Source organism: Astatotilapia calliptera, chromosome 7, assembly GCF_900246225.1.
Source record: "Astatotilapia calliptera chromosome 7, fAstCal1.2, whole genome shotgun sequence".
Classification (NCBI taxonomy): Eukaryota; Metazoa; Chordata; class Actinopteri; order Cichliformes; family Cichlidae; genus Astatotilapia; species Astatotilapia calliptera.
The window spans coordinates 19,727,221-19,751,547 of NC_039308.1; the positions used below are offsets into that span (position 1 = coordinate 19,727,221).

Here is a 24,327-nt window from a genome sequence, read left to right on the forward strand (position 1 = left end):
AGAACCAGCCACAGAGACCCTGGAGTTCTTATTATGTCCTCCGGAATGCCGTGGAAGTGGTGATAGTCTGACGTAATGTTCCTTGCACAGCGTAATCCCAAACTCAGAAGGTCTTGACGACTGTAAGTAGACTCTACTCGATGCAGAGTAGTAAAAAACACATTCACTCACACATACACACGTAGAAAATATAAAAAATAAAGCACCGAACACGAGGCGCAGTGAGCCGCTGCGTCTGTGCCCGTCACCGTCTTTAAAAGAACACGAAGAGAGAAACGGCAATGAGACTCCTGACTAAAAATCTAAAAAGGCTTCCAAGGTTTTTTCAAATGTTACTTTGGGATAGAGTCTGCAAACTATGTTTTATGATGGGTGCTGAATGATAAGACTTGCTTCTAGACAGATTGTTGGCGATTACTGTTAAAAAACAACAACAACAACAACAATAATAACATAAAAATTATCTTATTCAACATTTTAACACGATGACTTTCAATATTAGCATTGTGTTCATATGTAATTTCTCACTTATTCTCTCGAAGACCTCTGTAAAGTCTGGTATTGACGGGGTGCTGCTGGAAACTCTAAAGTTTGAGAGACTTTTGCCTCCTCTTTGCTTTTGCTTTTTCCTCTTCATCAGCATTTTCCTTTGCTGGGAATTGGGTATCATTGTGCTCCCGTTGGTCTCCTCCAAAAAAAAGCCCACACAGCAACCTACGTTTGTCCACAGCCCGACATTCACACACAAGCCCCAATATATGCCCCATCACTTTGCACTGCCACACTGACTGGCCATAGATGTAGCCATCTGATGGCTCTGTCAACACTGACTTGTAGTGTCAGGGCTAACCCCATCTCAGACATGCATGGAGATATTTTTCTGACATTTTCAGCGGCAGATTACCCGTATCTCCTCCTCGTTTTTCCCTCCATGCTCATGAGTTTGTCATGGATTCTGATATATAATGCAGAACCTCTGTGCTGTCAGCATCCCAGATAACAATATTTCCTTTTGCTGAACGCAATAAGTACTCCGGGTTCAGGCACATTCGTAATAGCAAATGTCATATAATAATTAAAAGTCAAAAACAATTGTCAAATAGTCAAACAGTTACTTGTTTCCTGAAGCAAACAATCTGGTGATTGAGCTCTTTTCCATATTAATGTTCCACTTCCCCCTGCTGAGAAACTGTGCTTCAGAAACGCAGGATGCTGGAGGGATGCTGAACTGCATGGTGTTAAGGTATCCCACATGGTGATCACGCCATTTTATCAAATGGAGGCAACTTGCTTAAAACAGGAATAACTCATTGTTTGAGTTGTAACAGACTGTGGACCCAGATCCAGTCACCCTTAGACCAGAAAAGTACATTCAAACTCCAGAATGAAATCACTGAAGTTTGATCAGTGCAACTGTGTATGATGTGGGTGATGAGTTTGTGGTGTCCCTCTAACTTATATTTCCAGGATGTTGGTTTGTTTGGATGCCAAAACCGCAGTGATATATCTGATCCACCAGTCACCAACCTCGGAAATGATGAGGATCTTTCAACACACGCGCAACACTCTTAAAAGAACCATTTCTTACAGACTGTTTTAGATATGCTGGGTTTGGTGAACACAGGTGAGAACAGCGAAGCTCGAGCAAACAATTGAATCATGCTGCACACACTGATGAAGATGGGAATCCTAATGTACAAAAAAAGACTTAAGAGAGATTCTTTAAGAGTGTTAAAGGATATGCGCCTCTGTATGATGGGAGATGAGCACAGACAAAAATTCTTTTGAATCGCCAAAGGAAATAAAAATCCCTTTGAGGCCACTGGATCAGCAGTGCATGATCACCACTGGGCTGTCCTGCTTGATAATGCAGTACTGTATTTCAAACCGATGAGGGAATTCATTCCACATTGTCGCGAAATCGATCAATGTAGAGCAGTGTCACAAACCACGGAGGCCCCCCAAAATACATGTTGTGGACACTTATAAAGCAATGGGGTACACGCCCGCCCCCCCCCCCCCCCCCCAATGGCATCAATGACAGATTAAAAGTTGAAAGAGGTTCCAGACATTAGTCACAGTTAATCGCACATCTTGTACATCTTCAATAGCTATAAACAGACATAGAACTTCTCTTTTCTATAACACCTTCCATACAAAGTAATAAACTTCAAGCCCTCTGACTCTGGTCATCTGTTGCCAAGTAGAATAAAATATAGTGAAACTCCAAATGACACATTCCTAGATTATATGTGTTGTAAGCATGCATTGCAGTTATCCTTCTATGTTCTAGTTTCCCTCAGCATGTATCACCTGGACAGTCACGCCAGTGAAGCTTAAGACCCTTAATGAACCGAACATCAACTCAAAATAAGCACAAATATGCAATGTGTATAAAATACTTCTAACCGTACTTGTAATAAAAGTTAACATAATGGAAGGATCCTCAAATGGACATCTTCAATCAACAACTTTAATGCAATATCAATACTGTAAGAAATATTATTAAATGGAATAATGCTGTAAAGAATCTTATTAATGCAGTTATAATGATGCAGGTTATATAGCAGCAATAAAAGAATTTCTGTATCTCCACAACATGCACAATATTGGGTCTCTGTCATCACACCATAACTTTGTTATGCCATATCATCATCATCATCATCATCATCATCAACATCATCATTTATTTATATAGCACTTTAAAAACACACCTGGTAGACCAAAGTGCTGTACAATACAAATATGCATATAGTAATAAGATAGCAGAAACCAGACATAGCAATCAAGTTAATAAAACAAATGTCAGTAACCCACAGAGTTAAAAGCCAGGGAATAAAAATAGGTTTTTAATAAAGACTTAAAAACTGGCACTGATGTAGCCTGTCTAATATGGAGAGGAAGGTTATTCCAAAGCATCAGCGCTGCAACAGAGAACGCTCGGTCTCCTCTAAAGTTTCAGCCGTGACTTTGGGACCGAAAGCAGCAACAGCTCAGCTGACCGAAGGGAACGAGTGGGGACGTGGGGCTTCAACAAGTCAGACAAATAAACAGGTGCCAGACCATTTAGAGATTTAAAAACCAATAAAAGGACTTTAAACGGATTCTAAATTCAATTGGAAGCCAGTGTAGAGAGGCCAAAATCGGAGTGATGTGATCAAATTTCCTTCTCCCAGTTAAAAATCGTGCCGCAGCATTTTACATATGGAGAGATACACACATCTCTGACTCTTTCTGGGATGTTTTGAATTTTTGGAGTTGCTATTTGAACTCCTGGTAAGAAGCTGGTTTTTATAATCATGGATCGCGGATATTCATTGATGAGTTCTTGGAGTCTTCCAGCAGAAGGCAGTTTCTGAAACTCAGAAATTCGAATGAGATCCATATCAAACATAAATCTATAAAATTGAATTCAAATTTAAAATATGGTATAAAGCAGACTAAAGACAGCCGTGGCCCATATACGCATCTGAAAATCTCCCTCCAAACCTTCACTGAGGAGCCCTTTTTATGTGGCAGGTTTCCTCTGCATGCTCTGTTCTCCTCCTGCAGTCCAGAGACATACATGTTAGGTTAACTGATGACTCAGAGGTGGCAATATGTGCAGATGTGAGCTCGATGAAGCTATGAGTGAGCAGTAAACCTATAAAAATGCAAGCCCAAGTGTGTGAATTAATATTATAAATACATAAAAAGCTAACATAGCATTAGGGTTCAGGATAGGTGTGTGGGGTACAAGCCACAAAGATAATAAGTACACCTTCACCAGGTTGTCCTTGCATGACACAATGTGGTAAAACTCCTGGGATCAAATCTGAGATGCACTTTTTGTATCCATCTGTCTGCACAGTCGTGTTCAGCAAAGTCAGATTCTCTGAGCACCACAGTTCTCTTTTCCTAAGCCCTTTAAATCGTTTATCCTGACCTTTCCCATCACAGTCAAATAAAGGTGATTTGGAAAAGGTTGGACTATATTCCACCACAGCCCACTGTGTATTTGGATATGACGTCCTGGAGTGTAGTCAAGGAGAGTCCTCTAGAGGGCACACCTGTCTAACCTGTTACTTTTTATTAAAGCTGCACAAAGCTGCAAATGACCCCATAGCTTCTTTTCATTGCCTTGCAGTATTATTTTTATGGCCTATTGCACCGCAGTTGTTTTTAGTCCCCATGCTCATGCTTCAGTGTATAACATTCACAGTCACACACTGAAGCATGACAGCATTTTACCCATGATCAACATATATGTCCAAGAAACTATTTCTGTCTGTTCTGCACAACACTTACTGTCTTAAACTCTTGGTTAAATATTCAAATAGCACATATAGTTTCACAATAGATCCTCAGTTCCAAAAACATTAAGGTGAGAATCTGATTGATTTTGAAATCAGTTTTCATTCCTGCTTTTGGTTTCACAGCGCACTCCTTTGCATTGGTGCGGTTTCCTATAAAAATCCTCTGAGGTAAGAACAGTGTGACAGGAGAGCTATAAGGGTATGAAGTATGAGCAATAGTCTGAATCGGCACATTAAAGTGTGCTTTCTGGATAAAAACTCTGTCGAGTAAGCGTAATCTTGGATATTCCTGTCTATTTTTGGTCCCATTTAATTTGTGTAAATTAAAATATTAATTTATGTCGCATATTCAGTCGTGCAATTTCATTTTATGGCTTTGCGTGATTGAGTTTATTATACTATTAAATACTTCATTAATATTTAAAGGCAGACTGTGGCTTGCCATACACCCAGAGCGTTTTAATCTATAATTGTAATAATACAGGAAAAATTAATTAAAAAATTAAATCTCTTTTTCATTAAGTAATTTTAGGTTGATGGGAGGCTGTAGTGTCCATGTTATGCACACTCATCAGCCACACCTTGCAAGTATTGGAATGCACCCCCTCTTTCAGCCTTCAGAACTGCTTTAATTCTTCATGCTATAGATTCAGCAAGGTGCTGGAAACAGTTCTCAGAGTTACGTCCATATCGACATGACAGTGTCACACACTTGCTCCAGATACAGGCCATTTATTTACCATTTGTTGGCTGCACATCCTTGATGTCTCTTGTCCCACCAGATCGCAAAGGTGCTCTATTGGATTGGAGACTGTGGAGGCCATTGGAGTACAGTGAACTCACTGTCATGTTCAAGAAACCGGTTTAAGAAGCTTGAGCTTTGTGACGTGGTGCGTCATCAGCAGAACTCAAGACTCATCCAATCAAGGAAGTTTGTTTTGTTTATGTTTTGTTTCTCCAGCCTCCTACTGTCTGGTTTCGTGAGCTTGTGTACCAGTTTCTGTTCTAAGCTGACGGGAGTGGTCTACTGCTACTGTACCCCAGCTGCCTCAGGGTTTGGCGTGTTGTGCGTTCCAAGATGCTCTTCTGTGGTGAGTGGTTATTTGAGTCATTTTGTCTTCCTATCAGCTCAAAGCAGTCTGACCATTCTCCTCTGTCCTGAACTGGCGCTAACTGGATATCATCATTTTTCAAGCCATCCTCTGTAAACCATAGAGCTGGCTGTGTAGGAAAATCCCCGTAGATCAACAGTTCTGAAATGCTGAGACCAGCGTGACTAGCACCAACAACCATGCCAATTTTAAAGTCACTTAAATTCTGATGCTCAGTTCGAATGTCAGCAGGTTGTCTTGACTATCTCCATCTCATCTGTTGTGGATGGAGGCAGTGTGCAAAATGTGTGGTGTAACTGCTGGCCAGAGGGGCCGATATGGCAGCCTCGCTTCTGTCAGTCTGCCCCGGGGCGGCTGTGGCTACAACTGTAGCTTGCCTCCACCAGTGTGTGAATGTGAGTGTATGAATAGTGGAATTGTAAAGCGCTTTGGGTGCCTAGAAAAGCGCTATATAAAAGCAATCCATTATTATTATTATTAACTGGTCTGTGAGCCCCTCATGCTTTTGCTGTTGTTTATCCATTGGCAAGTCACAGAGAAGAGTAAAGTTATAACATGTAAAGAGCTGAGGTTGAAAAAGAGTGAAACGTGTCCACTGTATATGTATATATATAGTGGGTGCAAACACCCCATCTGGAAAGAAATGGTGTAAAATGTCTTTCCAAATGAATAGCCCTCTCCGTATGACATCCCTATGGAAATCCATAACTTAATTTTCTTGAGCTGTGGGGCATTTTACAATCCTTGTGAAGTCTGAAGTAATAAAAACTACTTTTTTTGGAAAGTTGTCTTAAGAGCAGACAAATAAGCTACTGGTAAACAGAAAACAACATTTATCCTATTAATTGTAATAAATATTTTTCCCCCACATTCTGCTTGTGACATATCTGCCCAAATCTTTAATCACAGACAGAATAGAGCAGCAATCCCAAACACCCACAGGCACATATACATCAAAACAACAAATTTGGACTGCTAGTGGCATCCTCTTACCAAAACTAAATAAAACACATTTACATTTTCCTAACGGTTCATTTCATTTTATTGAGATAGAACAACATAGTAAAAACATCATATACAGATCCCTGTACAGCACATACTCGCGTACACTAAACTGTTTAATCATACTAAACCAATGAAATGATGGCAGAGTTCATTCAAAGCCATAAAAAAAGGCATAACATGTCCACAGCTGATATTTCAAACCAATGTTTGCTTCTGCTTCGTATGCATATGTTCCCACACACATGCACTTGTTTTTAGTGAGGCATAGAAATAGTTTCACTGCCATAAACAGTTTATGATCAGCTAATTTAGAGATTTTAATGAATCATTAATGAAAGTGCTGTGGAGAAATATTAGCTTTAAAAATGATTTAAACTCATTAAATCACAAATGGCACATTGATAGAAATTAAACTTGAAAGGGTAAGAAAAAAAATTCTGGGTGATAATTGTACATAAACAGATTAATTAAAAAAAACTTCAAATATGATAAACATATGAGCAAAAGAAATAAGAAATGTAGACTATCCAAACTGCCTTACTTTCATATATACTTGAATGTTACATACAACAATATAACTCCAAATTTCAGTGTTCAGTTGTGGCTTCTGTGTTTAACTCTCCTAAAATAAAAGAGAGAAAAATGAGATCCAATGGAGTTTGGTGTCCTTGATAGAAGTTAAATAATAAATGAATATGAATGAAAGTCTTTTGAAAAAATCCAAACCACTTTTCCTTCATGTACACTTTCAAGAAAACCTGTAGCCAGTCTGCAGATATTTTATTTTGCTTGTGGCTGTTAGTGTTTTGTTAAAACTATGAAGCAGTGTCATACTAGAACTTGTAAAGCGTTATGAAGGTCTTGCGAGCTTCCTGGTTTAGGAATTGCATGCAAGTCAGCATCTGGATCCGAATATTAGTGGGTTCCTGCTTGCAGCCTGCAACGAAAACCTGCTTTGCAACTTTAACCAACGCATAGGTGACAATTTAAAGGAAAACCCCAAAGACTTGAGCCTTCATCATGAACAGAAGAATGCAAGTCTTGTTGAAACAAAGCCGAGGTGCAATATGGCTGTTCTGGCACCAAGTGTTTCCTTTAATTTGTCACCCGTCTGTGTGTTTGATATTGCAAGGTTAAACAAGCCATGTGTGCTAGTAAAAAGCTCAGAAAAAGGGGCTCCAGCTCAGCGTGCTTATGGAAATAAGAGTCTGACAGGTGTTTGATGAGAGCCACACCGTCTCCATTAGGCTAAAATGGAGCATGCCAAGCGCAAAGCCGCACACCATATCTGTTAGGTGGTGCTTGCCCAAGAGCACCCGGGACATGCCCACTAGGAAGGCCCACAGCACCAACAGGATGCGAAGCGGCACAGCCAGCACCAAGTGGGACAGCAAGAACTTGGAGACCATGGCAGCTCGGCTGGCGTGGGCAGCGGGGAAAGAGTACACGTCCATGGCGATGCAGTCCAGGAAGCTCGGTGTCATCTCCCAGGGTCCTCTCCGTTTCACTAATCTCTGGACCCCAGCCACGGTCATCACGTCAAGGATGAGGGCTATCATGAAATAAAGAAAGCAGACAGTTAGTATGAATATGCAGTGAAAGTCAAAGAAAATGGTTAAAGGAGTACCTGACTTGAATCATGGTACAAGTAAAAGATCATCGCTTGAAACCATATTCAGAGAAGTATAGAGGTGTTACTGGTGATATGTACATTGATTTTAAGGTAAATGTGATCATTTTGTGGAAAAACAACCACTGTGAGTGGTTTTACTTTGTCTCCCCTAACTGGACATCTCTAAGGTGTGAGATGATTAATGGGGATGGATGTAGCTTTTAAAAAAAATCAAATGGACATCAACTCAATAATCAGTTTTATAAAACTATTGGTCCATTTGTTAGTCTTCACATAAAACAGAACAACTGTAGTAAATGTGTAAGTAGATATTTCGGTGACTAGTACTAACCAGCGAGTAACATTTGCTTCACATGACCAGACATTCGGAGACGCCTTTTATAACTCCACAGCACTCCTCAAAAATATTTCTACTCTGACCATCAATAAAGCCATTTAAAGCCATCTTCACACTCACTAAACCAAGCCTACGCTAAGTAACTGTCAAGTGTGTGAGGTACTAGTTATACTGCTCTAATACTTGCTATCCTAAAGGGACTGTTCTTTCAAAATCAATCTCAGCTCATTAAAGGCAATACAATGTGTCCATGCATATAAAATCAACTAAATCTGAAAAAGTTCTCTCAGAATCAGACGAATTGTTCTGCACAGTGAATTTAGTCTGTTTAAATTTTACACTCATACAGTGAATTTTTTCCCAGTTACAAGCCCTACAGGGTCTCACACGGTCTATTTGCAATTTGTGGCTTCATTGCTTTTTGGGCTTGTTACAGATTTGTTTTGGCGTAAAATAACAGGTCTCTTTTACTGAATTTTCTGAACTTTAGAAGGGGGAATTCCAGTTGCTAGGACCTCGTCTGCTGGCTCATCCACTGACTAAAGATGTTTGATCAGTGTGATGATTCCCAGCTCTTACACAGAACACCAACGATGAGTGTTAAAATATGACAGAAAATCATTTGACAGATTGAAGATGAGCCTGGAATCAAAATGCAGATAAAAAAAAGAGGAGACCTTTCATAAGCAGCCGCACTAAAACATCCACAGTACCAATGCTTGATTCTATGTCACAGACATCAAATTGGTGTCATCATTTTGTTAATGAAGCAATAATATATCCCATAATACTGACACTTAGTGTTGGTTATAGAGAAAAAAAAGTACCTCAAAGGCCTACAACTTGGAAATATCACCAATTGGGAGGTAAAATTTTGTTATAGTTAAAATAAAATGAGGCATAAGATGCCAACTGATATTGAGTAGAGGTGCAATGGAAGGACATTTGGGGTCTTTGCTGCACGGCCCCATTGTGCCATCTCAGCAGACGGGGACGGTGCTTGTAGCCAAACGGTGACGCATTGTATCGGCTGTAAGCACAAGTCTCTTTGCGACTGAGGTTCTCTAAGGTTTGCTGTCACTGCAGACAAACTAAGATTTTCTCTGTGCTCCTGCCGTGAAAGATTGTCTGCAAACCTGCGGTCAGCATTGTGGTTCGTTTTCAGAAGTACGTCATCTAAGATTTGAGGTGATGAACTTAGATTTGCCGTTTGAGGGTGGAAACTCCGATTCTAGGAAGTGTAGCAGGCGTGAGCAGACAGTAGGTCAGGCTGCTACGCGCTGCTGAGAAACAGAAGGAGTAGTCAGTCTGTCGCGTATTCTAACATACACACTGTGGTTAGTCAGCTCACATGCACTTATAGTCCTGCTCTATATACTCTACATAGATGTAAAACACAGTAATGACCACAGCAAGCCATTTTTCTATGTTTGCTGTTGTTCACATTTACTTTTCAACAAGGGAGGTTACATGTATTTATATAAGGTTTTTTGTATTGGAGGGGGTGGCATGGAGGCACAATGTTTTTTGTGCCATTTTTGCCATTATTGGAAAGTACAATGCGAGAAAGACACGAAATACAAGAACAAAGGAGCAGGGGGGTGACATATAGTGAAAGTCGAGCTGGTAATCAAACTAAGAGCTTTGGGGAATCCACCTAAACAGCTAAAAGTGGAAAGATTGTTGAAATTTCCGTTGTGAAAACCAGCGATATCTCATATTTTCATCTCAAACAGACATACCCTGCGCTGCAACACTGAGATACTTCACAAATGCTTTGTCTATATGTGTTTAACATCAAAAAACACCATTCATTTATTGCTTCTCAAAAGACAAAAAGAAGGGAAGGAGGGCTACACAGGTAAGCCCCTTGAAACATAAAGCTTAATACTGAGCTATCTGTTCCATCAAGCATGATGAAAAATTAATTAGAGACAACAGCTGGGTGAGCATGACCTAATCCTGTCTGTTTGTTACTGTCACCCTGCACACAGGCCTCGGCACAGAGAGATGGTTATTCAGAGCACACCGGACTCTCTCTCATTCATCCTTGTAATAGCAGCGAAATGGATGCTGACAATAATGTTGCAATCTTACCTGCATGCTTAACAGAACCATATAGATGATAATATAACATGAAATAAACTTGAGTACTTTAAAAGTAGAAACAAAGCCGCACACACACACACAAACCACACCTGATAAAAATAGGAACATCCCCTCCACAGCTAAGACACGTCTCTGACATGTTTAATAGTCTTTGAGAAGGTCCCAGGTTGCGTGCGAGTAAAACAACTTAAAACCTAAAGGAGAAACATTTCTACGCTGCACAGCACCACGTGTTTGCAACAGTGGGCTGAATCAAACTAATCCCGACAGACCAGTCATGGCCGATTAGTTTCCCCGATAGATAAAAACAAAATATACTTTCAGCGAGTATTTAACATTAATTCCTCTTCCCTCTGTTGACCATGTTGGGATATTTTCTCCTGACAGACTTCAACAGACCAGAAATTATCCTGCAACCAACAAATATTGAGCAAGCACTTAGGGCAAAAAAAAAGTCCCAAACACAATTCAACAGTGTCCCAAATCCAGAGATTTAATAGCTCCCACTCAGAGCTCAATGCAGCTACAGCTACACAAGATTTGTGTTTCTGTTTGGTCTTTAATCTGTGTTTGGGACTGTGTTTATGTGTGCATGCCTGCACATGAACAAGCATACACACAGGTCCCCCAGACTTTCAGAAAATTCTGATCTGATGTAGTGAGATCAAAATTTTGCTGCAGGATAATATTAAATGTGCTGTAGTAAAGCTTTATGTAGTTACTGATGGAAACAATAACCCAGTACTGAGTCAGTAACAGGACTTGTAAGAGCAACGTGTGAACCCATTCTTAGGAACCTGGGCCTTTGCATTGTTTGTACATACTGTTCCACTGTACCATGACAACCCTGATTGGAAACATTGATAAACTGCTCATGAACACAAATAAAAACTTCAAAAGAGGATATTTGAAGGGTCTCGAATTGAAAGAACTTAATGTGAAGGACTCACTGTTGTCCAGCTTCATAGATGTGACGCATGGTCAAACTAAAAAGTCTGCTTCACTCAATGCAGCCAGGACACTGTGCTGTGGGACACTGTCACCGGTCCTCAGCCCTCCTCCTGCTCGATATCTACCCATCAGTCGTCCCGGGCTGAAGTGATGGTCCATAGCTGCCTGAGGGATCAGAGTGGTGCTGTTTCTCCACCCAGCCTGAACCTCTCCAGCTGCTACACAGCAATGCCTGATGACAACTTACTCCATGTGGACGGCCAAGCGGGTGTGGACCCAGAAACAATGCCTGATAACACTGCAGCTTTTCCACCACTGGTGGCTGATGACACCAGAGCGGCCGGCAACCCCATCATGAAGCCAAATAAACGGACCTCATCCCAGCGTAGGATGCTACAGTTACAGCATTCTCCTTTCTGGGCACAAAGTAAGGACTATGCACTTCTCTTGCGTAAGAACAAACAGCCTTAATCTGTCATGCCAAAAACTGATTTTCCCCAATTTGGCAAAAAAAAGAAAAGAAAAGTATTTAAATTGTTGTAAATGACTTGTTGGTATATAATCTGTCTAACATATAAAGTTATTTTGGGTCAGAGAGCAAATTCCTGTCACAAGACAGAAGCTGCAATCAGCTTTTGGCAAAGTGACTTTTTTCTATCCTGCATTTATCCGGGTTAAAAGTTTCACTGGCGTTAGAAATGTCCCTTTCAAGAGTGAGCTGGCCAAGAGGGCAACAAATATAAGATAATAGTTCCATAAAGATTTTCTAATTAGCCAAAAAGGACTGGATAGATTATAATGTCATGTCAGAATCATAAAGACGCTTTCAAAACAGGCAGTTTTTTAATTTTATATATAACCTCTTTCTTAATCTTGTTCACTACAGCCTATTTGCCATTATAAACAACAATATTACACATGAAAAACACAGAAACAGAAATCACTTTTTGGCATGACAGCAGCTAGTCTGGTAATGATTAGTTGTGTTTTATTTAGCAGCTCCCCTTTCAGGCCTCACCAACTGAGTATGCCGGATTGCCCTCCTGTGTTCATAATGCCCATTATCCGTTTTAATAAACCAAGATCACAATTTAAAACAAAAAGACCCAGTTATAGTATTTCACCAACCTCATATTTCACTGATGCTGCTGTTTTTTTTACCAATCCCTGTAATTATAAAGGCACAGAAGCAAACTGTCTCATTTTCATCAAATTTCTACTTCCGGACTTAATCATCTAATTCCTTTGCCCTCTAAATCACAGCCCTCAAAGCCTCTAAGTCCAGCAGTTACTGCCCTTCTTAACTGCAGATCTTTAATCTTCTGCCCATTATCTGTGACCTTCTGTTCTGCTAACATGTGTGTATGTAGGAATGAATGAAAGCCTGTGGGCTTGACTCTGTGTTTGCATGTGTAACCATTTAGACTTTTTTAAGTGTTTTTATCCAAATTGTGAAGCACTTTGTAACTGTTTGTTTTAAAAAGTGCTATACATATAAAGTTGTTATTGTTATGTATGACTGCTGATTTTGCCTTTGGGGGCATGGGTCAATTTGTCCGGGCTTTCAGTACAACAAGAACTTCCTGTCTACTTCCTGTTCCAACGAATGCAGACAGATCAAAGAAAGGAAGTTTCCAGGTTGAGTTTCAGCAGATGAAGTCTCTCTTTTGCTCTTGCCACATACAGTTTAACTCTATATGCAATCAGAGGCACCTCAGACGTGGTTGGTCAGTTGATTAGTCTACTCGAACTACAAACAGAGTACAAATAGGAACCAGAAAACCTGCAGTGGAAAGAATCTTGCCCACAGATTTCAGATTCATATGTTTTAATGAAGACGGTTCAGAAGGTTCTGAGTAATCATCACTGAGTGATACAATTTGACAGAAACGTACTGCAAAAGACAACTTTTGCTTGAATGATTGACTGCTTTGACAGTATTAGACTGTGCTGTGTTACCAGTTTGATTCGAATATACTTGAAAGTTAAATCCAAACCGGAAAACTGAAGATTTACTAGATGAGAAAATGATAAAGGTTACATTGCCTGCATAGGAACCTCAATACGCAGTTGTGACTTCACTAAAAAAAAAACTGAGACTAGGTGATATTTTGTCTTTTTCTTTCTGAATTTGCAGGTTTTCCTCTCTGTTGCTTATTGATAACTGGGAAAAGGTATCAAATGTTGAGATTCTCATTGCTCTACTATAAAAGCAGCAGTTCAAGTAATATTAAGCAGACGTGAATCAGTCTATAAACACTTGTGAAATGTGCCTTCAGAAAATGTCACCCACACTTGTTTGTCAATAAACCCCTGCACTGGGAGGCCGAATACACTGAAACTCATTTGGCAAGCTCATTTCTGGCACAGCTGGCTGGTTTCAAGTGTGAGAAGGACAGAAGCGGGAAAGACACTGTGTCACTGTGGGTGCCAGGTATGGCTGCGTGGTGCATTTTGGGTACTGAACGACAGAGGTTGGTGAGTGTGGTGTGGCATTTACCCAGCAGCAGGTTGACTAGGACCTCCTGTCCAGCCAGGGTATTACTCCGTGTGAGACACACGATAGTGCCAATGATCCACGTGATGCCATGCCCCGTGAGAGCCAACAGGGCAACCATGGAGCGGCAGCCTCCCCAGGAGGACGACGTGTAGGCGCACACCCCCATGCGCTTGGACAGGCAGATGTCAATGGCAAGCAGGGAGTTCATTGCTATTCCTTTGAAGGAAGGGTTCAGCTGCATGCAGTCTTCCTCTGGCATTTTGGTGGACTCTCTTCTGTCCCTGCTGCCTCTGTCGGTAGGTTCTTCACTCTGCTGACTTGTTTGGTGCTTGATTTGACCCAGTCGCCTTGAGCTGCCTCGGCTCTCAGCGGGGGCCCCGCCGCTACAGAGGGGCTGATGGTTGAGGGACATAAACTCAGGTCTGCCCAGGACGCTGTTTCTCTCCCGCGCCCTGGATCTCACACTGGAGGGCATACTGGGGGTGTTGGGGCCAAGTTTTCTTCTGTGGCTATAATAACCGATTGCCAATCTCCAGAAGATAATGCAAGTGGTGCAAGACAGTGAAATGTCCCAGGATAAACCCCCCTCCCCTCCCTACACCACTCCTCCCCCACCTCCTGTGGCCTTAATAGATATATTTAGACACGCTGGAATGCACGTTGTCTGTGGTGTTTATGCCATGCGGGGAGGAAGAGTGTATTGAATAGCATCTGCTCCGTCCAATCCAGAGAAACACGATCTAAAGCACGGAGATAAAAATTACAACATGAACATTTCGTTACGCACCGATACACCACTAACAGGTGCCTCACTGCGCGTGCTTTTGGTGGAAATCAAGCTCAGTGCAAATTTAAAACAAAAGAAGAAAGAAAAACACTGTGTAAAGAGACTACGAAAGACACGGCGTTGTCATCTTACCGAGCGAAGAAGGGAGAGCACGGGAGCGCGCACATCTCTCTAAATCCTCTCCGATATACAGAGAGGACGTTCACGTATATAAAGCGATCCGCGCAAAATCAGAGGAAAGTTGACAATCACCAAACCGTCGACAAGAAAAGGGAAAAGACAAGGCAGCGCAGCGCAGGCAGTGTAGCGTTTGATTGTTCCTGGCGGATTTGACGTAGCTTACGCACGATTCCCGATTCAGCCTGGGCGCTGCGCTCCAGCGCCAACAGCGGAGTTCTCCAAGGTGCTTAAACAGACAGCGCCAGGACTCACAGAAACCCCGCATTCGGCTTTATTACACACAAAGACAGGGGGCAGGGCTTATGGAGGGCCACGGAAACAATTTCAAATGTTCAGAAATGGTTAAAAAAAAAGAGAAAAGAAAAGAAAAGAAAAGAAAAAGCGATGAGCACACAACCTACATTTTTACAGAATTTATCGCACCGATCAGACCATTTGTTGTCTGCTACTGCCACACTACAGCAAAATACATAAATAAATCAAAATTTATCAATCATTTATAATTTATTTAAAGCTGACTGTGATCCACTGATTAGTCAGTGGAAAGACATTTCCAAAAACCCCACAAAGATGATTTCATTTGTCTGTGTCCAAATTTTCAATACCACCCAAAGAGAGCGGACACGCGTCTTAAGTTACCTGTGGGGGCTCTTTTAGGCTCTCAAAAATCACTTACTAATTATATGTTATCAGTTATAATTATAACCTTCTCAAAATGAGGGACCTTTAGCCTCCATTTCCCAGCATGCTTGCAACACTCGCAGAGCGGAAGTGTCGTCAGGAAGACTACTAAAAGCTGCTTCCCAGGCAGCTCAGATAGACCAATGCGTGTCGGGGTGAACCTGCCGAGGCAGAGATGGGACGAGCGCGGAGAAATGACAGCTTGTGCAGGAATTTAGGCTGAACTGCAGCCCATCTCTCGGAGCACTGCAGCTGTCCGCTCGGTCGAACTATGTAACAGTTGGAATTTCTTCCATCAGAGCTGCATTATACATATTTTGTATCTATATATTATTATTTTTTTTTTATTCAGTTTGACACCTGATCCCGTGGAATGGTCGCAAAAGTTGACCCGGCGCCGTCCTTTTGGATGTTGCCGTGCTCAGTCTCAAACTCGACCAGACTGTCAGCGCTCGGAGAAATGCTACCTCTGTTAACGGGACGCTGAAATTGTTTGCAATTGGAAGGAAAGGGGAGAGAAGGGGACGAAGAAATAAATAACGGGATCGGTTGTGGAAGGAGATAACGGAATTACCTCTGTGACCGGAGAACTGTGCGAGCCGCCGTTTACGCTGAATTTCTCCAGGATTTCGCCCCAAACAATTCAGTGGAGACTTTCCAGTGAATTGTTTTATAGGTAGACTTTCTTTCTTCTTCTTTTTTTTTTTTGCATGTTGCTTTGTCGGCTTTAAAAACGGGAAAGAAAAAAACAGACCTCAGTTCGTAATTGTACTGCCAGAACCTCTGTTTCGCAGATGTAGCGTTCAATGGTACTTTTCCTTATGAGAAACTGAAGCCAATATTTTAAGTTTGGTGGAACATTTTACGCTTTTGTTAAACGGACTTTCGGCTGCTCCGCGTTACACTAGAGGCATTTTAAACTGTGGGCGTCCACTCTTGAAAACCTCCAATATTTGTGATTAGGATTCTCGTCACCAGCTGGACGCAGTCACAGGGTTATATCTTTTGAGTGCACACGCAAAGGAGAATCTGATGCCAAGCTGTAACACAAGTAGTTTTTTTTTTTTTTTTGCGTGTGTTAATTATTTAGCTCATACATGCCACGAACCTTTCCAAATGGACCCACTTTGCCCAAAGGCCAGAACTTTGTGTGGCAGTGTCTTGTAACTTTGGCAGCATGAAAACATCTGCGCTCGGATAAGAACATTTCTGGTGCCAGAGCCTGTTTTGGTGAAGCTGTGTTCACGCACTGGGAAGCATTCGCTCTGTTGTGAAGATTTTCTAGGCCTGCCTTCTTTTGTAGTTTTGGATAAAAGAAAAAGAATGCATGGCTTTTCGTGAGAAACATTGCTTCATATAAATACTTTCTTTGTGCTGGTAAACCATTTTTTCTTCTCTCTGTTGGGGAAACATGATGTGGAACCAACTGTGGTGATCGTTTGCTTGTTTCCATGCGTCTTTCCTTTCCTCCAGACTGCTGGACGTTCTTGTGGACTGTGTTGCTATTTAATGCAATGGGCTGCATCCAGAGTATCAGATGTAAGCCCAAGAGTTTCCGAGACAGCATCGTCATCCTGGAGCTGAACGCTACTATCGACTCCAACCCCACCAGCATCGACGAGACATCCGGCGTGGTCTTGCGCTACCGGACGCCGCACTTTCGAGCGAACGCCCGAATACTGGTGCCACCAGTAGCAGCTAAGGAGACGTGGACCATCGGCTGGATCCAAGCCTGCAACCACATGGAGTTCTTTAACACGTATGGGGACAAAGGAATGTGAGTATCCTCGGGTCTTGTTGTTGCTTGGTCAGGTGTAAGGGATGACAGCGCGTTGAACGCATGTAGATGAGATTCAAATATGAAAAAAAGAAAAATCACCTTTGACATCATTCCAGCTGATGAATAAATATGTCATTTGAGTTAGTTTGCAAGTGGCATTTTTTGCTATTGACACTTTTGGTCAATATTGGCTCTTCTACTTTTAATTAAATGAATTTTATTCCAGTTAGCCAACTGTGAGCTTGGTTTCCAAAAACTATTCAGATTATTTTGCCATTCTAGATTTAATCCACGACAAACCCCAAAGAAAGTATCTAATGCTCACAAATGTTAAGGAACTAAATGTGCTTTCTAATGTACGACCCCAACACAGGGAAACAATCACAGCTTCACTACTTGTCTTAGTTCTGAGCAAAAGCTCAGAACTTGAAACTATTTAGCTCACAGATGTGACAAAGAGAAGTTAAAATTTAAGAGACTTAAAGCTGACACTGTTATAACAACTTTTTGGGAGTGCTTACATCTTGAAAATGTGAAGAGTCCAAGTAGGAAGACTTTAATTGGATCAAAAAATCTGCCAGGAACAGTTACTGAAAGGACGTCTAGGTAAAAGGTTTAACAAGTTTAACATAAGCAAATGAGCTTGAGTTCTTTAAGTACGGGCAAAGACGAGTAGCAGAAAGAGTCAGTGCCAGCCACCCAACAGAGCCAGAACCTTAATTCCTGTGTAATTTATGGTTTAAATTGTAAGAATATCTCAGTTTCTGGTTTATATTGCAAATAATGCTAAAATTACTTCTTAGAGGAAATATTTCACAGTAGTGAAACTAGCCTACAGTTGCATGTGGTTCTCCCAGTTCAGCAAGGGCACACGTGTGTGTCATGCAAGCGGAACGTCACATATTAGCATCAGTTTTAAAGAACTTAAAAGATAACTGTGAGTGTGTTTTAATAATCAATAGCTTGACTGTCCCCACAACACATGGGCTTTAAGCATATGCTTGCAGGCTGCAAACACCTTCAAGAGCTTACACGTGTTTGAGTGCGGGACACTGATGAGAAATAATAGTTGCTGTAACCTTTCTGATGCCCCCTCCTTGGAGTGGAGTTATTTTTTCATCAGTCGTTATTAATAAAGCAAACATGAACAAATGCTGCTTTTAACTGTGCTCATCTCACCCAGGGACTATAAAAAGGTCTAGCTCGCTCTTTAATTAATAAAGTTCTATCTAATCTAATCGAATCTAATTTCCTTTATTTCTCAGAACGAGTGTTTACATACGTAGGGTTTGTCTTGTATCATGTGATAGGCAAACGCAAGTTGATCCGTGTGCTTTATCTGTAGACACGGCAGCAGAGGATGTTTGGGTGCTGCACGACTAAGATTAGAGTCCCGTCCCAGACACCCCACACCCCAGTATGGGCCTGTATGACACAGAGAGAGGGACAGAGCCCAATTACTTTCTGAAACTCAGTGTCACTGGGTCTTATTGGCCCTTTTATCTGGCTAGATTTTACACTTTCCATCTTTTGTCAAGTTCTTTTTTTTTTTTTTAGATAATGGTATACAAATACATGCTGAGAAGAAAACCCACATTCAAAACCATGCATGCATTTAAAAATGCTGAACTTGAAAAAGACGTTTTTCGCAATACACCAGTAATGAGAATGAAACATAGATGAAATGCAAATACATGTATGATCATTTAAACTAGCACCTGTAACTATCTGGTTACGCAGCATATAAGTGGTGGTATTGTACCCCTGTGTTTTTCACCTCCCACCATAAAAAGACAAAAACATAGACACTATAAGCTCGCTGTCACCAACGCCACGTTCCCGAAACAGACAGAAAACAAAATAAATGACGCTGAAGACAAACTGATGGCATTATGCTTTTCTCAAATTTTCCATAGCTGTTGAGATAATATCATTTTGGTAAATTTTGTTTTTGACATTACTGGTAATGTCTGATATCGTGACTATATATAATTCCACTTACCACATTTTTTAGTCTTCTCAGAAACCACATAAGGGTACACTCACAACCATTTCATTAGTTCTACTATGCTAGTACCAGCTTGGACGCATTTTGCCTTCAGGATTGGATTGGATTCAAATTCTGACCCTCCTACCCAAATGTTGCAAAGAAATCGAGGCTCATCAGTTCAGGCAATGTTTCTCCAATCTTCTATTGTCCAGTTTTGGTGAGCCTCAGTTAGAAGTTAACAGGAATGGCACCTGGTGTGGTCTTGGCTGCTGTAACCCATTGCTGTCCATGTTCAACCTGTTGTGCATTAAGAGATGCTCTTCTGCAAACCATGATTGTATCAAGTGGTTATTTCATTTACTATGGCCTTCCTATCAGCTCAAAGCAGTCTGGCTATTCTTCCAAACTCTGGAATCAAAGAGACAAGTTCGCTCACTGCTTTTCCTTTTTTTCTCAGACCATTATCAATAAATCCTCAGACCAGCCCATCTGGCACCAACAACCATGCCATGTTTAAAGTCTTCAACGTGACTTAAATCACTTTTCTTTCTCTTTCTGTTGCTCACTTTGAACTTTAGCAGATTGTGTTGACCATGTCTACGCACCTAAAAACACAGAGTTGGTTCTGTGTGGTTAACTGTTAGATATTTGCGTTAATGATCAGTTGAACTGGTGTACCTGATGAAGTGGCCAGTGAGTGTGTAGTAAATGCACTCTTGACTTGAATTACCCTACATGACTGTAACAGATATGGTATATGTATATATAGCACTGCGCTGTATATAGGGGTGTTAGAATGTGCGCACCCAGATGTACAGCAGTGTTTACAGAGGGAAAATCCTTGAATCTCGTGCATTCGAACATCGACTTTAAATCATTGTCCAGTGTTAGGAACGCTAAGCATTTCTTTCCTGCAAAGACAAACAATGAAAGAAAAGGCTATTCCTTATGTACATTTTTAAAGGCACACTTAGGTTGTAAGAGATGAGTCTGCTACCGCTGCTGAGACTCTCATACTAAGTAGCTCCTTTGATGCTAATAAAACTTCAGTGTACTGTAATTGGACAGAACAGCCGAGGATGGTAATGCTGCTGATTTCTCTGCTGGCTTTGGATGATGTGCTCGGGATTCTGTTTGCATCCATCACTTCTTCTCCCCCGTGCACCCATGGGCTTTTAACGAGGTGCAGTTTATCGAGTTTGAACAGTTTGTGTGTATTCAGAAAAAAAACATAACAGACATGCACAAAGAAAACAAAAAAAAAATCCAATTTATTATAGCTACGTCTTGAAAGAAATCGTATCCCTGTTGAATATAGAACATAACAGTCATGGGAGGAACATTTATTTTCACAGAAAACGGTGAAGCTCGATGATGCAATTATCTTGTTGATTGCTCTGACACCCTGTTGTCTTTACTTTTGTTCCTAGTCTTCAGTCTCCGTGGGGGAGGGGGGGAAAAGAAGCATTTCCTGGGCGTCTTTATCATTTCTTTCTTTCTTTTTAAAAAATCAAACAGACTGCTTTCCAAACTATTTGCCCGCAACATGCAAACGAGTGTGAGAGCAAAGGTGCAAAAACAGGAAATAAGCAATTCCACTGCTTGCTTTTGTTCGCAGTTGTGATGGGACCTTTTCAGTGCATGGACAAATCCTCAAAAAAGCTTATTTAAAATCCTTTCTTTCGGCATAAAGCTTCAACTTTTCATATATAATTCAGTTTTAAATAGATTCTTATTTAGAACACATTTTGGTAGGCAGCTTTCAGTTTTGACATGCAGCGTACGAGGCCTAAGACCGGAAGAATTCTAGGTGAGAGGGAATCACAACTATCTTTATGACAGCAGCGGTTACAGGTTTTTTTAAGACTTGCCACATGAGCTAAACTACCTCTTCTGTAACATCACACAATTCATTCATTAGAGGTGAATAAACCAGATGTCATTTACTGCATACTCAAAGTGGGGGTTTTTGCAAAGAATTTGTCATACAGTTAAACTCAGTATCTTGGTCAAGTTGCTCAATTTTCCACTGATCCATTTCTTTAAAAGTTTTTTTTATTGCCCTTCTATCACCACGCATTCAGTATTTCTGTAATACTTTTAGCCATTTACACCTTTTTAGCCATTTTCTCAGACATGGATTAGGCCTAAGGCTAGACTGAACGTTTAAATCCAGTGAGCTTCTCCTTTGAAACGAAGTTTTTAGTCTAACACTCATCTCAATCTATGTCTGGGAAACAGAGTCTGTCTTTATTCACGCTAACTCTGAGAGTTACATGTTAAAACTTTTCTGCTTTCCAAATACAGATGATAATTTAGATATTTGTATCTATGGTCTTGCACACTTAACATTATACAGAAACTGACATGCTCACAAGTCACGGTGTAAAAAATGGCCTAGCAGCTCTTTAAAAAAGAATGAAGAAAAAAAGAGTGGGTGAATCATTTTAGCGTGTCTGCGGTTGTGTCACAAACACGACCTATGGGAGGCCATTTGCTTGTGACAAAGCAGGCAGTGAAGGCGCAAACAGGAAGTAAGCCCTATCTCTGCAGTGCTTTCCCCAGGCGTGATCAAAGTTCCTCAGCGTGTAGATGAGCCCGCAGCTCTAGGTTAATCCTCCTCCGATACATGTGCTCTTTTTACACTCAATGAAACACAAGCTTGAGGTTTACCGTAAATCATACAGTCATAAATGATGAATTGGAAGAATTTTCAACAGAAGGTGTCAAATAATTTGAATTTAGGAAATGTGTGAGTTCATGACAAAATGGAGAGTTGCTACAAAATGTTTGGGAGGCATCGTATTAGAGGACGAAGGGATCCTTCAGAACAGAAATGCACATTTGCACACAGACACACACGGGCCTGCTATTAGCATGCCTGACATGCTAATCTCACCAACCCCCCTGGGTGAATTCATAAATCACAATGTGAGGCCAGGCGTAGCAGGCTAGTAAGTCATGCGGGCTGGTGATCGCACTGTTATCTCTGTTCTGCTGAGCCTCGGTTTCTTTGAACGAAAGGTAATCTTTTTCCTGCTGCGGGCGGAAAGTCGATAGGTGGACAGAGCAGAGGTGCAGGGTCGCTTAAGTCGTTCGGTGTCGCCCGCTGTGCATGTCAAAATATTTCATCACTGTATTGGGTTCCAGCTCAGCAGGACGTTACTGCTGGAAGCATCCAACTGTGAGACTTTGATCCAATTTACTGTTCCTGTCCTGTGTTTGGTAGATAGACCGAAAAATCTATCAACTGAGGAGGCCACACTTGTGGTTCCATTTATTATGTATTTACTGTTCTTCATCATTTTTATCAGTGTTTTAAAGGGGTCAAATGACCTAAGATAAAAGGTCAGATTACTGTGCTGCGTCTTTCATACCCTGTTAAGCATTATTATATAACATTTTACATGTGCTTACATCCAGTTTTCCCTTCAAAAACAAATGATTTTAAATAAAGGATCAGTGTCTGTGAATCCTCATCTGTGCTTCCTTTCAACTTCCAGGTCAAGTTGGGAACTCCCTGATCTACGTGACAGCAAGATCCAGGCCATCAGCGACTCAGACGGCGTCAACTACCCGTGGTACGGAAACACTACTGAAACCTGCACCGTCATAGGCCCCACCAAGAAGGACAGCAAATTCGTAGTCAGTATGAATGACAATTTTTACCCCAGCGTGACTTGGGGAGTGCCCGTCAGCGACAGCAATGTGCCTCAGCTCAGCAGCATCTTCCGCGACCAGAGCTTCACGACTTGGCTCGTGGCCATCAATCAGGCCACCTCAGAGACGCTGGTCCTGCAGACGATCCGCTGGAGGATGCGGCTTGACATAAAAGTGGACCCGGAGAAGCCGCTGGGTCAAAGGGCCGTTCTGAAAGAGCCCGTGGCCCAGGTACAGCCACAGATTCTGGGAAAGAATGAGCCCATCCCCCCCAACGCCATGGTCAAGCCCAATGCCAACGACGCCCAGGTGCTGATGTGGCGGCCAAAGACTGGTGACCCTGTGGTGGTCATCCCACCTAAATACTGACCTGTTTTCCCTCTGACTTTCACTGACTGGCCTTGGATACCTTAACAGTATCATCTTCTTTAGTTTCTTTCTTTTACTCCTGCTCCTCACCAGCTCTCACTGCTTTAACTCTTCTTTTTTTCTGTCTCTATATTCTCTCATGTTTGAAAATGAAACCAGCTCTCAGAAAACAAAACAAAAGACCAGCTGTTGCTTTGAGCTACGGGCTTGAACACTTTCTAAAGGCACTTTTGAAACCGGAGAAAATGCAACTATTCTACCTTCAGACTTGGTCGGGTCTCACTGTGCTAAACTGCAAAAACGAAAGAGAGCATTTGTTTTGTTTTTTTACAGTACTGTATAATTGTTTGAGCCAACCGACGTAGGGTTTGGGAGTCCAGGGCAGATTGAAGTTTTTCTATGACCGTGCGTGTGCAGGTGGATATGCACAAAGGTCATGAACAAGCATCAGTTGTGTTTTGTTTTGTTTTTTTAATTTATGGACTGGAAGAGAAGCGTATTTAATTGTATTTGATGTTATTGCTGTGTTCTCTACATGACACATTGCATTGGGTGACATACTAGATTTTAGTACTTTTTAAAGAAAAAAAAAAAACATGCAAGACATTCAATCCATGCTGCCTTACATTACATTGCTTTCCACTGCGAACTTCTTAGCCTTAAACAAAGTGCAATGCAGTATGTGGTAAACTCATGCCCGTTCCTTCCAGACTGTTGGCGCTGGCACGTGTGGGTTTAGGACAGGAACCACAGCACTGAGGAAAAACTCGGGTTTCAGATCTTGGCTTCTGGGTTTCATTTACCTGCTGAATCTATTGTCTTAACAAACGCAACTGGCATTATGCACAGACACAGTTACACAACTGAGCTAACTAGCTGAGCTGTGTTTCAAGTGCTTTATGCAAGAGAGGAGATGCTCTGTGCAGATGGACATACAG

General features: G+C 41.4%; 2 protein-coding genes across 2 annotated transcripts; one reads left to right on the forward strand and one right to left on the reverse strand.

Moving 5' to 3' along the window:
- Window positions 1-6,431: 6,431 nt before the first annotated feature.
- On the reverse strand, window positions 6,432-15,368 carry LOC113025662 (inactive phospholipid phosphatase 7). Its single transcript, XM_026173660.1, has 3 exons — window positions 14,862-15,368; window positions 13,943-14,682; window positions 6,432-7,964 (listed from the first exon to the last, which is right to left on the reverse strand). The coding sequence occupies exons 2-3, from the start codon at window positions 14,415-14,417 to the stop codon at window positions 7,576-7,578; spliced, it is 864 nt and encodes a 287-aa protein (XP_026029445.1). The 5' UTR covers window positions 14,418-14,682; window positions 14,862-15,368; the 3' UTR covers window positions 6,432-7,575.
- Window positions 7,971-24,019, forward strand: fam78ab (family with sequence similarity 78 member Ab). Its single transcript, XM_026173659.1, is given in 4 exon segments — window positions 7,971-11,501; window positions 11,504-11,869; window positions 17,064-17,367; window positions 22,864-24,019. Coding segments are annotated over 4 exon segments (1,368 nt in total). The 5' UTR covers window positions 7,971-11,329; the 3' UTR covers window positions 23,390-24,019.
- Window positions 24,020-24,327: the final 308 nt, after the last annotated feature.